Source organism: Electrona antarctica (genome assembly GCF_951216825.1).
Source record: "Electrona antarctica genome assembly, chromosome: 8".
Lineage (NCBI taxonomy): Eukaryota > Metazoa > Chordata > Actinopteri > Myctophiformes > Myctophidae > Electrona > Electrona antarctica.
In genome coordinates, this window is record NC_136789.1 from 50,331,467 (window position 1) to 50,346,297 (window position 14,831).

General features: G+C 44.7%; 1 protein-coding gene across 2 annotated transcripts in view; it reads left to right on the forward strand.

The window, feature by feature from the left end:
* Positions 1-14,831, forward strand: part of LOC306928536 (dual specificity protein kinase CLK4-like) — a 37,717-nt gene that overhangs the window by 18,388 nt on the left and 4,498 nt on the right. The window contains exons 5-14 of one of the 2 annotated variants that reach the window (XM_079508747.1): positions 825-997; positions 1,659-1,746; positions 4,203-4,269; positions 4,581-4,694; positions 7,353-7,519; positions 8,872-8,966; positions 9,508-9,637; positions 11,407-11,501; positions 13,513-13,592; positions 14,496-14,586. In XM_079508747.1, the coding sequence (XP_079364873.1) occupies positions 825-997; positions 1,659-1,746; positions 4,203-4,269; positions 4,581-4,694; positions 7,353-7,519; positions 8,872-8,966; positions 9,508-9,637; positions 11,407-11,501; positions 13,513-13,592; positions 14,496-14,586 (1,100 nt within the window). The remainder of the gene's footprint in view (positions 1-824; positions 998-1,658; positions 1,747-4,202; positions 4,270-4,580; positions 4,695-7,352; positions 7,520-8,871; positions 8,967-9,507; positions 9,638-11,406; positions 11,502-13,512; positions 13,593-14,495; positions 14,587-14,831) is intronic. The other variant, XM_079508748.1, reaches the window with a different exon arrangement.

The following is a 14,831-nucleotide window of genomic DNA, read 5'->3' on the forward strand; positions in this document are numbered from 1 at the left end:
GAGCGAACGTTTTTAACTCAAATCTTTGCTTCTGAGGGGTTCCTGGAACTACATATTTTCAGATGAGGGTCGGAGGCCAATTACATATAATTTCTGGGGTCCTTGACATGAAATATTGAGAACCACTGATATAGAAACATGAGCTTTTTCAGAAAAAAATGACATTTTTTAAATTTCGACGTCAGGCCTAAATGTGTTAAACAAACACTTCTTGTACAGCTGCAATGTTGGTGAGTTTGACATGGTTTAATACAATCAGATAGGACTTTTCTGTTTGGATGTATGGGCTGTCAATGGCTGTCAATGTCAATGTCCCCGTCTGAAAATATGTTGTTCCAGGGACCCCCTCCACCAGAAGCAAAGATTTGAGTTACCTCTGAAAGAATATTTATTCAAAAATAGCAGATCTACAAGCTCATAGCGCGCCACCGAGTGCCGCGCTACAAGCTTGTAGATCTGTTATTTCTCAATAGCTAAAGTATTACATAATGCTTAACCCATTTTGGGTGGGAACCCCTTTTGGTGTTAGCATTATGTTATGATTTAGCTATTGAAAAATAGCAGATCTACAAGCTCATAGCACGCCACCGAGTGGCACGCTACGAGCTTGTAGGTCTGCTATTTTTGGAAAATCGAAGAACCACTGACATTAGAAACATAGCTTTTTCAGAAAACTGTCAGGATGTAGAAGACGAGAATCGAGCTCAGGTCTAAATGGGTTTTCCCGTTCAGAACGACTTGACTTAACGGCAAGATGGCCGCGGTCTGCATGAGATCTACGGCCGAGCCACAATCTCACAACACGTGTTCCTTCCCACTGACAGAAAATGGGTTTCCTGACGGCGCCACCACCACCACCACCACCAACGGAGACGTGTCCAAGCACAGCCAGCCTCCGCTCGGCAACGCGCAGACTACCACAAACTCCAGCGCGCAGCCGCGCTCGTCGCACGCACGCTCGCGGAGAAGCAGCTCCCGCAGCCGAAGCACCAGCTCGGTATGACGCGCGCGCACACACACACACACACTGTGTCTGTCCTCTCTCCTTATATCTGTCTCTGTCCTCTGCTTTTCTCTGTCTCTTGTCTGTTCTCCTTTTCTCTGTTTTGCCCGTCTCTGGCTGTGATTGGACCATAGCAGTTTGGGGAGGGGCTTAGCTATAGGTCAATAAGGGCCTTTCTTGGCCCCACCCCTCTCCCACTGTTTATGTTGTGTTTAGTGGCCACAGCACCAGGAGGGAGTGGGGCGGAGGTGAGTGGGCGGGGTCGACATATGCCCTTACTGGGCTGCATTCAAGACACTTGCCTTGTGTCTGACACCTGACTTGTGTCTGAACACAGCTTTGATGGACGTGACACGAGACATGTGTCTTGAATGCGTGAACGCAGCCCAGTAAGGGCATATATGTCGACCCCACCCGCTCACCTCCGCCCCACCCCCTCCTGGTGCTGCGGCCATCTTGGAAACTAAACACAATATAAACAGTGGGAGAGGGGGTGGGGCCGAGAAAAGGCCCTTATTCTCTTCTGGTGCCCTGGAAGGGGGCGGGACTGTGACGCTCTATATACTCACCAACTTCTCCTTGTGTTCTCCGTCTACGCGCGGCTCCACCTGGCCCCGGCGGCGATGGAAACCGCGCTCTGTGACGTTTCCTCCAGAGAGGACACGGGAGGAAGAGCGGCAGCTGTGAGGACGACGACGAGGGTCACATGGTCTACGACACCGGCCTCGTGCTGAGAGAACGATGTACTGAGCAACCAGCACCCCCTATCTGTCATAATAAACACTGCACCTGATTATATAACTAATTATTATGACCATGTACTGAGCACCAGCACCCCCTATCTGTCATAATAAACACTGCACCTGATTATATAACTAATTATTATGACCATGTACTGAGCACCAGCACCCCCTATCTGTCATAATAAACACTGCACCTGATTATATAACTAATTATTATGACCATGTACTGAGCACCAGCACCCCCTATCTGTCATAATAAACACTGCACCTGATTATATAACTAATTATTATGACCATGTACTGAGCACCAGCACCCCCTATCTGTCATAATAAACACTGCACCTGATTATATAACTAATTATTATGACCATGTACTGAGCACCAGCACCCCCTATCTGTCATAATAAACACTGCACATAATTATATTGAATAAGTATGACCATGTACTTAGCACCAGCACCCCCAATCGGTCATAATCAGTACTGTAACTCAGTGGTTCCCAAAGTGGGGTTCGGGGGACCCCCAGGGGTCCTTGAGGAGTTCCAGGGGGTCCCCAGCTAAATGATAGTTTGGAACCAAATGGACCCTTATGGGTCTGTAACTCTGAGAGTGTACAAATGGACCCTAACGGGTCCATTTGGTTCCGTTTGTACACTCAGAGTTAAATAACATTGATTTTACAATATAAATTGGGGTCTCAGAGTTAAGCCATTAAATGGGGGTCTGTAGACTAATATGCATGTCAAACTGGGGGTCCTTGAAATTAAACGGGTTGAGAATCACTGCTAGAGCCGTAAAAATATTCTTATGGGGGTCCCTGGCATATCTTTTCAAATGGGGGACCGCGGGCTAAGTAGTGTCAATTTAGGGGTCCTTTGTTTGGGAACCACTGCTGTAATTAATAACTATAACTGTCTGTTCTATCGTAATAACTACGGTCCACTGTCTGGGCTTCAGTAATAACTATCGTAATAACTATCGTAATAACTACGGTCCACTGTCTGGGCTTCAGTAATAACTATCGTAACTATCGTAATAACTATCGTAATAACTACGGTCCACTGTCTGGGCTTCAGTAATAACTATCGTAACTATCGTAATAACTACGGTCCACTGTCTGGGCTTCAGTAATAACTATCGTAACTATCGTAATAACTACGGTCCACTGTCTGGGCTTCAGTAATAACTATCGTAATAACTATCGTAATAACTACGGTCCACTGTCTGGGCTTCAGTAATAACTATCGTAATAACTATCGTAATAACTACGGTCCACTGTCTGGGCTTCAGTAATAACTATCGTAATAACTATCGTAATAACTACGGTCCACTGTCTGGGCTTCAGTAATAACTATCGTAATAACTATCGTAATAACTACGGTCCACTGTCTGGGCTTCAGTAATAACTATCGTAATAACTATCGTAATAACTACGGTCCACTGTCTGGGCTTCAGTAATAACTATCGTAACTATCGTAATAACTATCGTAATAACTACGGTCCACTGTCTGGGCTTCAGTAATAACTATCGTAATAACTATCGTAATAACTACGGTCCACTGTCTGGGCTTCAGTAATAACTATCGTAATAACTATCGTAATAACTACGGTCCACTGTCTGGGCTTCAGTAATAACTATCGTAACTATCGTAATAACTATCGTAATAACTACGGTCCACTGTCTGGGCTACAGTAATAACTATCGTAATAACTATCGTAATAACTACGGTCCACTGTCTGGGCTACAGTAATAACTATCGTAATAACTACGGTCCACTGTCTGGGCTTCAGTAGTAACTATCGTAACTATCGTAATAACTATCGTAATAACTACGGTCCACTGTCTGGGCTTCAGTAATAACTATCGTAACTATCGTAATAACTATCGTAATAACTACGGTCCACTGTCTGGGCTTCAGTAATAACTATCGTAACTATCGTAATAACTATCGTAATAACTACGGTCCACTGTCTGGGCTTCAGTAATAACTATCGTAACTATCGTAATAACTATCGTAATAACTACGGTCCACTGTCTGGGCTTCAGTAATAACTATCGTAACTATCGTAATAACTATCGTAATAACTACGGTCCACTGTCTGGGCTTCAGTAGTAACTATCGTAACTATCGTAATAACTATCGTAATAACTACGGTCCACTGTCTGGGCTTCAGTAATAACTATCGTAACTATCGTAATAACTATCGTAATAACTACGGTCCACTGTCTGGGCTACAGTAATAACTATCGTAATAACGACAGTTAATACCATTTCTTGGTATTCTTTCTTCACAAAAGCATCACTTACTGTACTTACATTTACATTGTTAGCAAAGTTATTGGCAGAGCTACGCGGGGCAGTCTTTCTGTTTTGAGTGTGTTGCTGTCGTCTTGTTGTGTTAACAGTCATTTGCGTGTCTGTCTGTCTGTCTGTCTGTCTGTCCGTCCGTTGCAGTCGAGGTGGTCTCCAGCCTGGGCGAGGGAGCGTTTGCCAAGGTGGTGCGCTGCATTGACAGGCACAAGTAAGTATTTTGCAGACCCCCCTGAGTGTGCGTGCGTGCGTGCGCGAGGACAGCATTTTTCTGTTGTGGGATTTTATTTTGCTTTAATTCACGTGTCCTCTAATCTACGTGCCTCCAAAAGATTTTGTTAAAGACATTTTTACGACTGTTTTACAGTACACCGTGTGTGTGTGTGTGTGTGTGTGTGTGTGTGTGTGTGTGTGTGTGTGTGTGTGTGTGTGTGCGTGCGTGTGCGTGTGCTGGACATCAATTGAGCTGATATACCACAACTGAACTGGCTTAACACTAATCATTGTCAATGCGCACTCCAGTGGTCGTGACGTGGCCCTGAAGATCATCAAGAACATCGATCGGTACCGGGAGGCGGCTCGCTCCGAGGTGGAGGTCCTGGAGGAGATCAGGAGGCTGGACGACGACGACAGATTGTAAGTAACACCCATTTACAGTTTACAGTAGACTTTACAGTACACCCCATTTTGGTGTTTTGACCTGAGAACAGATTCGACAAATTGTCTTCTGGCTCGAGTTACAAGCGTTCACTGTGAAAGAATATATGTGACCAGATTTGACTGAGAGCCTGCCATTTTTCTTAGCACAGGCAGACTCTTCACATACTAGAGCATGTCTGAAATAAATGTCAGAGCTGAAATCGACATGTAAATTAATGCTTAAACATGTAGCTAGGTGTAATGTTAGAGACCACAGAAGACATGTAAATATGAAATAAATGCTTAAACATGTAGCTAGGTGTAATGTTTAGAGTCCACAGAAGTGAACCTTTCAAGCCTGTTTTGTCAACTCGCTGTTTCTCTGCAAGACATTACTCTATAAGCCATATCTCCAAAACTGGTCGGTCAAACTGAACAACCAATTTGTCAATTTGAAGCTATGATTCCCTGCTTTCACATGACGTGAAAAAACGAAAATTCAAGAAATCCAATGGCAGTCTCTCCGTCAAATTTGGCCAAATAGTGCCGCGCTATGAGCTTGTAGATCTGCTATTTTCGAAACATCGTGAAAATGTGGCGCAAATCTTATTTATTCTTTCAGAGCGAACGTTTTGAACTCAAATCTTTGCTTCTGGGGGGGGGGGGGGGGGGGGGGGGGGGGGTAACCTGACTCCGCCAGATGGGGCAGCAGAGAGTACACTGGGTTCCCCCCTCCTGCTCCCATCTGGGAACTCTCAGGCAGACTTGATGCCCGGCCACAAAACGGCCTGGCCAATCAGCAGCAGCTATCCCGCCTCTAGCTGCTGCTGATTGGCCAGGCCGTTTTGTGGCCTACTCTCTGCTGCCCCATCTGGCGGAGTCAGGTTAGGGAGGGGGGTCCCTGGAACAACTTATTTTCAGATGGGGGTCCGCAGCCAAATACAGATAGTTCCGGGGGTCCTTGACATGAAAAAGGAGCACCACTGACATAGAAACGTAGGTTTTTCCGAAAACTGTTAGGATTTAGAAGCCATTTTTTTAAAAGAATCTGCCTCAGGTCTAAATGGCTTGATCCAGACTTCCAGAGTGACTTACAGTAAGAAAGAACACATGGTAATACATCAAATACATAGAAATAGTCATCAAGAACCTATCATCTGTCTAACAGTAGAAAATCTGTACAGTAATGCTTTGCATATACACTATAGAGAATGCTATCTAAGTTACATAAGTTGAGCCTTTGCCTGTAAGGTCGTCGAGGCTAGGGCAAGTGCTACGGCAAGTGCCAAGACTTAGTCTGGAGAGGTGGGTTTTCAGACTACGGCGGAAGCTTGGGAGTGAGTCTGCGGTTCTGAAGATTGCAATAGAATAGGAAGTTCATTCCATAGTTTTGGAGCCAGAAGGGAAAGGAGTCTGGGACGTGTGGAGCGTTGTCCCCAGAGCCATAGAGTATAAGACAGTTATGACAACTCTGTTGTGGCCAGTCCAATGGCAGCCTCTTCTACAAATCTACATGGACTTCTAAAGAGCGTCGCAGTCCCGCCCCCTACCATGGACCAGGAAATTATTCTCCGTTCATTTTCCTCATAGACATTTCAGAAAGTATTTATTTAAAGACGTTTACGCCGCGGACAAAGCCAACTCGAGTCGTGACAAATCATGACAACAAACACAATTTTTTGGGCCGAACAAATAATTAGAAAGAAGAAAAAAAACGGCAGGTTACAACACTTTTTTTTGTTGTTTTTCTTCTTTGAAATTATTTGTTTGGTCCAAAATATTGTTTGAGTTGTCATGAGTTGTCACGACTCGAGTTGGCTTTGTCCGCGGCGTAACCGTCTTTAAATAAATACTTTTTGAAATGTCTATGGGAAAAATGCATTGGGATTCATTTCCTGGTCCATGGTAGGGGGCGGGACTGCGACACTCTATTGGCGAATAGTGACAAGGGCCTGAACCGGAAGTTGAATGAATGAATAGTTTATTTCGGTGCTGTATACAGTTCCATGGTAAACTTCATCATTTGCATGTATGTTGTCACAAAGAGGTGGCACCGAAAAGGTCTAGGCTGAAGCCCAAGCTTATTTTGCCTAGCCTTTGCTTTTTAAAGAAAAGAAACAAAATATGAATGAATGAATGAAAAACTTTATTCCGAACATTATAAAAAATTAGACAAAAGTCAAAGAATTAAAATAAGTTCAATATAGAACAAATAAAATAATATTCCAAAAAAAACAACAACAAAAAAAAAACAAGCCTCACTGGCTGCAAGTATAATTATTATTATTTTTTTTTTACTTTTATACACAGGAAACAAAAGGAAAAGGGCGTCTCCCTTGACTCAAGCCAAGAGTGGAATATAGAACTTTGACCTTATGATGATACTAGTTGTGATAATTGTGATATGATAATAATTATGATGATAATCTTATTATTGGACGGAATGCATTGGAGTCTATAGGCTTTACAGCGACACACGAGTGACACGAACCACGTGACCGGGGCTGTGTTTTCTGCCCCCTCAATGTCGTAACTCTGTCTTACTGTATGTATGGCTCTGGTTGTCTGGGGCTGTTTTAGTGAATGTTCCGCCAGCCTCCCTGTGTTGGCTGATCTCTCTCTCTCTCTCTGTCTCCCCCCCACCACCCCCTGCAGTGCGTGTGTGAAGATGCTGGAGTGGTTCGACCACCACGGCCACGTCTGCATCGTGTTTGAGCTGCTGGGTCTCAGCACCTTCGACTTCCTCAAGCACAACGACTTCCTGCCCTTCACCGTCGAGCAGATCCGTCACATGGCCTTCCAGGTGGTCAAGGCCGTCTGCTGTGAGTATATAGATCCGATATATAGATCGGCTGTGAGTATATAGATCAGATATATAGATATTCTGTGAGTATATAGATCAGATATATAGATCTGCTGTGAGTATATAGATCAGATATATAGATCGGCTGTGAGTATATAGATCAGATGTATAGATCTGCTGTGAGTATATAGATCCGATATATAGATCGGCTGTGAGTATATAGATCAGATATATAGATCTTCTGTGAGTATATAGATCAGATATATAGATCTGCTGTGAGTATATAGATCAGATATATAGATCGGCTGTGAGTATATAGATCAGATGTATAGATCTGCTGTGAGTATATAGATCAGATATATAGATATTCTGTGAGTATATAGATCAGATATATAGATCTGCTGTGAGTATATAGATCAGATATATAGATATTCTGTGAGTATATAGATCAGATATATAGATCTTTTGTGAGTATATAGATCAGATATATAGATCTTCTGTGAGTATATAGATCCGATATATAGATCTGCTGTGAGTATATAGATCAGATATATAGATCTCAGGCCTTCCAGGTGGTCAAGGCCGTCTGCTGTGAGTCGTATACTGTTGATTTTTGACAACATGTAGTCATTTGAATAAAAATGTAATTTCGTCATATTTTTAGCCATCTGACATGCTTTAATGTCGTAATGGCTGATTTTACACTTGGTTTGCGCTCTGAAAAGCGCAATCAGATGGGACTTTTTAGTGAAAAAAGGTGGTCGACCAACAGTGGTCGACGAATAGTTTTACTCGACGAAATACACACTAGTACAATAGATAGATATCTGATGTGACTGAGTATACCACACTAGTGATTCCAGAAACCCAAAAAAGAAATATTTTGCCCGATACTTCAAATATCATTATTTTTTTTTTGGGGGGGGGGGGGGGGGGGGGGTCACGGGCTGAGGCCTGACAAGTCGGGGAAACCATGAGATAGAGGACTATCTGTTGTTGTGAGTACCGAGACCAGAGGACTCAAATTTACGTCGAACCGTTTTTTTTTTTAGTGGTGCAACCACTCCAAGGAACAGCAATGTCCCTATGTCCCAACCTATGTCCTAACCTATGTGCCTATAATTATGTTTAGCGTACCAGTAGGGGCAAAAGTGGCACTGTTGTGCTATAAACAGAGAGAGATAGTGTTGCACTGTTACAGAGAGAGAGAGAGAGAGAGGTGTCTGCTAAATGCTAATTCCCCCATACATTTCTCGCACCCTGGGCGCGTTCCTGTGGGTCTGGAAGTTCCGTGGACCCACCGGGGGCCCCCCCCACACGGAGTTGCACCACTCAGTTCACACGGGTGTGATTTTTCTTTCTTTTTCCCAGTCCTGCATCGCAACAAGCTGACGCACACGGACCTGAAGCCAGAGAACATCCTGTTCGTCTGCTCCGACTACCAGATGGAGCACAACGCCAAGATGGTACATTTTTTTTATTTTGCTGTTTACTGATTAAATAATTCGGGATTCTTTTGACACCGTTCCGATACCGACATGGTATTTTCATGGCCGATATGGCCCATTCCGATTATGCTACAGATTTTATTGTGCATCACTAGCAAATACCCTCCCTCGGTTAGCGCTGTGCCTCCCCTCGGTCGAGCCACATTTTGTGTATATTTGCTATGTATATATCGCCCCCCCTCGATGTAAGGAGACCACTCACTCAATATAAAAAAACGACCGCGACCTCCCGGGTTGGCATGTTGACGTATGTATCGCTAGATTGGGGTCCCGACGGTGACTCGAAAATGGCCGATTGCTACTTCCGGTTCACGGGGTCGTCTTCGCGGCCTTTTTCGTGCATGCTGTTGGCACTGGCTCCATGACCCCTGTGTGTGTGTGTGTGTGTGTGTGTGTGTGTCTGTGTGTGTGTGTGTGTGCGTGCGTGCGTGCGTGCGTGCGTGCGTGCGTGCGTGCGTGCGTGCGTGCGTGCGTGCGTGCGTGCGTGCGCGCCTGTCAGAGGCGAGACGAGAGGACGCTGAGGAGTCTGGACGTGAAGGTGGTGGATTTCGGCAACGCCATCTTTGACCACGAGCACCACACGTCTGTGGTGTCCACGCGCCACTACCGAGCCCCGGAGGTCATCCTGGGTATGAACACGCTCACACACACACACACACACACACACATATGGGACGCACACGCAGATTAGACGCACCAACGGACCGACATGCGGAAACAACGGTCGGACATGCGCTGCTCCCGTGCTCGCTGCAGTGTTGTCTTTGACAGCACATTTTTTAGTCATAGTCTCTTGAAAAGTTTCCATTTCGTTTTAGTCACATTTTAGTCACCTGGTGTTAGTCTAGTTTTAGTCGACTAAATCTACGGTTGGTTTAGTCGACTAAAATGCATTTTGGCGGGCCTTGATGCCGTCGTACACTTGCTGAAAATAGCAGATCTACAATGCGTCGCGCTGCGACGCTTTGTGAGCTTGTAGAGCTGGTATTTTCAGCATGCAACCAAGTGTAAAATGACTTATACTGGATCTCTTGTCCACTAGTCCCTTCCTAACATTTTAGTCTTTAATTTTTATTTGTTGATGAAATTGTCAATATATTTGGTCATAGTTTTAATCATCATAGCTTAGTTTTAATTTAGTTTCCATTTAGTTTTCGTCAGTGAAAAAAGTTAGTCGACGAACATTTTTCGTCTTCGTTTTAGTCGACAAAAACAACACTGGCAGTTAGGGTTAGTCTCGCGTTACCAGACTGTTGCCTCTCGCAATAGAGCGTCGCAGTCCCGCCCCCTACCAGGGCCCAGGAAATGATTCTCCGTTCATTTTCCTCATAGACTTTTCAGAAAGTATTTATTTAAAGACGTTTACGCAAAGCCAACTCTTGTCGTGACATCATGACAACAAACACAATGTTTTGGGCCAAACAAAGAATTAGAAAGAAGAAAAAAAACGGCAGGTTACAACACCTTTTTTTTGTTGTTTTTCTTCTTTGTAATTATTTGTTTGGTCCAAAATATTGTGTTTATTGTCACGATTTGTCACGACTCGAGTTGGCTTCGTACAACGCTTAAAAGGTCTTTAAATAAATACTTTTTGAAAAGTCTATGGGAAAAATGCATTGGGATTCATTTCCTGGGCCTGACGTCGTCATGATAGGGGGCGGGACTGCGACGCTCTATTTCCAAATGCTTCCATCATACAGTCTGGAGCAAATGATTAAAATATAAAGCGGAAGTGGAGCCTCCTTCCGTTTCGTCTTTGAAGTCACGCAAAATGTATCCTAATATAAATAGAAATCATCTTAAGCATATATATATATAGCTTGTTGTTTAGCAGAAAAGGAAATAAAAGCTATAAAGATATTTTCAAATATATTTTCGTGAACGGAAATGGCAGCTTCCTTACTCTGATATCGGGAGCTGTAGTTCCAGACTCTATATAGTATTCGGAGATTGTGGAATCGCACACACACACACACACACACACGGAACGGAAGCCCCCCGGCTTTCAGAATAAAAGCTGCCATGTCTGCCCCGCCTGGCACCCCGAGCTTCTATTTTGAAAGAAATCCCGGCGCTGATTGCGTTAGACCCAAAGGAATGAGGGAAGACTATGCTGGCCGAAAAACGGAACACAACTTGTTCCGTCCGTGCCGCGGCACGTTCAAACGGTACGCTCCTCAGTGAGCTGAAGTGTAACACGCTTGTGGCTTGCCGTGAAACTATACCTTATAAAGCGTTCCGATTAACCGCTTAACCAATTAGAGTCTTAATTGAACGAGGCTAACATACCCCAAACAGGCATACATATTGGGGACCCACATTGCTGTTCCCATGGCTAGCACCACTCAAACAAAACGTGTATGTGTGTTTGTGCGTGTGTGCGTGTGTGTATGTTCAGATCTAGGGTGGAACCAGGCGTGTGACGTGTGGAGTATGGGATGTATCCTCATGGAGTTCTACCTCGGTCTGATGATGTTCCAGGTACACACACGTGTACGCGCGCACACACACACACACACACACACACACACACACACACACACACACACACACACACACACACACACACACACACACACAAGGAGAATGGAGAATCCAATGTTTTCTAACAGGATGACCTTTACGCAGAGCCTGGGAGTCGATGGTCACTGAGGGGGCGCTTGTTTTACAGGCGAGCGGATTAAGTCCGTTAAAACGACCGGATGAAGGTTTGTGAGGGATGTGTTAAAACGACCAGATTAAGGTTGGTGAGGGGTCCGTTAAAACGACTGGATTAAGGTTGGTGAGGGGTCCGTTAAAACGACTGGATTAAGGTTGGTGAGGGGTCCGTTAAAACGACTGGATTAAGGTTGGTGAGGGATGCGTTAAAACGACCGGATTAAGGTTGTGGAGGGGTGCGTTAAAACGACCGGATTAAGGTTGGTGAGGGATGTGTTAAAACGACCGGATTAAGGTTGGTGAGGGATGCGTTAAAACGACCGGATTAAGGTTGGTGAGGGATGTGTTAAAACGACCGGATTAAGGTTGGTGAGGGGTGCGTTAAAACGACTGGATTAAGGTTGGTGAGGGGTGCGTTAAAACGACTGGATTAAGGTTGGTGAGGGATGCGTTAAAACGACCGGATTAAGGTTGGTGAGGGGTGCGTTAAAACGACTGGATTAAGGTTGGTGAGGGGTGCGTTAAAACGACTGGATTAAGGTTGGTGAGGGGTCCGTTAAAACGACCGGATTAAGGTTGGTGAGGGGTCCGTTAAAATGACTGGATTAAGGTTGGTGAGGGATGCGTTAAAACGACCGGATTAAGGTTGGTGAGGGGTCCGTTAAAATGACTGGATTAAGGTTGGTGAGGGATGCGTTAAAACGACCGGATTAAGGTTGGTGAGGGATGCGTTAAAACGACCGGATTAAGGTTGGTGAGGGGTGCGTTAAAACGACCGGATTAAGGTTGGTGAGGGATGCGTTAAAACAACCGGATTAAGGTTGGTGAGGGATGCGTTAAAATGACCGGATTAAGGTTGGTGAGGGGTCCGTTAAAATGACTGGATTAAGGTTGGTGAGGGGTGCGTTAAAACGACCGGATTAAGGTTGGTGAGGGGTGCGTTAAAACGACCGGATTAAGGTTGGTGAGGGGTGCGTTAAAACGACCGGATTAAGGTTGGTGAGGGATGCGTTAAAACGACTGGATTAAGGTTGGTGAGGGATGCGTTAAAACGACCGGATTAAGGTTGGTGAGGGATGCGTTAAAATGACCGGATTAAGGTTGGTGAGGGATGCGTTAAAATGACCGGATTAAGGTTGGTGAGGGATGTGTTAAAACGACCGGATTAAGGTTGGTGAGGGGTGCGTTAAAACAACCGGATTAAGGTTGGTGAGGGATGCGTTAAAACGACTGGATTAAGGTTGGTGAGGGATGCGTTAAAACGACTGGATTAAGGTTGGTGAGGGATGCGTTAAAACAACCGGATTAAGGTTGGTGAGGGATGCGTTAAAACGACTGGATTAAGGTTGGTGAGGGATGTGTTAAAACGACCGGATTAAGGTTGGTGAGGGATGCGTTAAAACGACTGGATTAAGGTTGGTGAGGGATGCGTTAAAACAACCGGATTAAGGTTGGTGAGGGGTGCGTTAAAACGACCGGATTAAGGTTGGTGAGGGATGCGTTAAAACAACCGGATTAAGGTTGGTGAGGGGTGCGTTAAAACGACCGGATTAAGGTTGGTGAGGGATGCGTTAAAACGACCAGATTAAGGTTGGTGAGGGATGCGTTAAAACGACCGGATTAAGGTTGGTGAGGGGTGCGTTAAAACGACCAGATTAAGGTTGGTGAGGGATGCGCTGCTCCGTGCTTGCGGTTATGGTTAGGTTAGGGTTTGAGGTAGGTTGTCGTTCGGGAGTAGCCAGCCCTGTAAAACAAGCGTCCCATCAGCGCCCATCGAAACCGAGGCTCTGCGCTCAAAAGCGTCCCGTTTTCCAACGTGTTGCCTTCCTTCCTTCCTTCCTTCCAGACTCATGACAGTAAAGAACATCTGGCGATGATGGAGAGAATCCTGGGCCCCATTCCACCTCACCTGCTCAACAAAACCAAGTACATTATTATTATTATTATTATCATCATTATCATTATTATTATTAACCACTTTTACCTATAGGGATGTGTCAGAATAGTTGAATATTTGCATATTAGTTTTCAAGGTTAAAAATCGATTATTGAAATAACATGTATGTATTGTGCAAAGCACTATCCCAAACCCTGCCCTAAATTACAGACCTGTAAGTTGTTTTTGTTTGTTTTCACCCAAATGATGCTGTTGCTGCAGGGTGAACTATAGCTAGCATATGGTATAATGCAGTGGTTCCCAAAGTGGGGTCCGGGGACCCCCAGGGGGTCCTTGAGGGAGTTCCAGGGGGTCCCCAGCTAAATGATAGTTAGGAAGCAAATGGACCCTTATGGGTCTGTAACTCTGAGAGTGTACCCTAACGGGTCCGTTTGGTTCCATTTGTACACTCTCAGACCGGTTCCATTTGTACACTCTCAAAGTTAAATTAACATAGATTTGACAATATAAATTGGGGCTCCCAGAGATAGAAATGCCATTAAATGGGGGGGGGGGGGGGTCCGTAGACTAATATGCATGTCAAACTGGGGTGTCCTTGAAATTAAACGGGTTGAGAATCACTGCTAGAGCCGTGAAAACCTTCTCTTATGGGGGCTCCCTGGCATATGTTTTTTTTAACCCATTTTGGGTGGGAACCCCTTTTGGTGTTAGCATTATGTCATGTCATTATGTCATGTCATTATGTCATTATGTCAAGCTATTGAAAAATAGCAGATCTACAAGCTCGTAGGTCTGCTAATTTTTGAAAAATCGAAGAACGACTGACATAGAAACATAGCTTTTTCAGAAAACTGTCAGGATGTAGAAGACATTTTTTAGAATCTGATCTCAGGTCTGTATGGGTTAAATGGGGGTCCATATAATGTGTACAGGAAGCAGCATTACGTGCACGCAGAGCGCCTGGACTGGGATGAGAACGGCTCCAAAGGGCGCTACGTCAGGAAGAACTGCAAGCCGCTGAAGGTACCTTCTTATGGAAAATGAGATGCGAGAGGCCCTACGGGGTGTGTGTGTGTGTGTGTGTGTGCGTGCGTGCGCGCGTGCGTGTGTGTTTTGTTTTTTTTTCTTGGGAAAGACATTTCACCCACTTTTTTTTTTAAACTTGTAAATGAAATGAAATGATTACTATATTTACCCAGGGTATCTGGGCTAAGCTCAAGAACTTGTTTCCAGCCAGGCCCTGCTCATAGAACATTTCATCGTAGTGG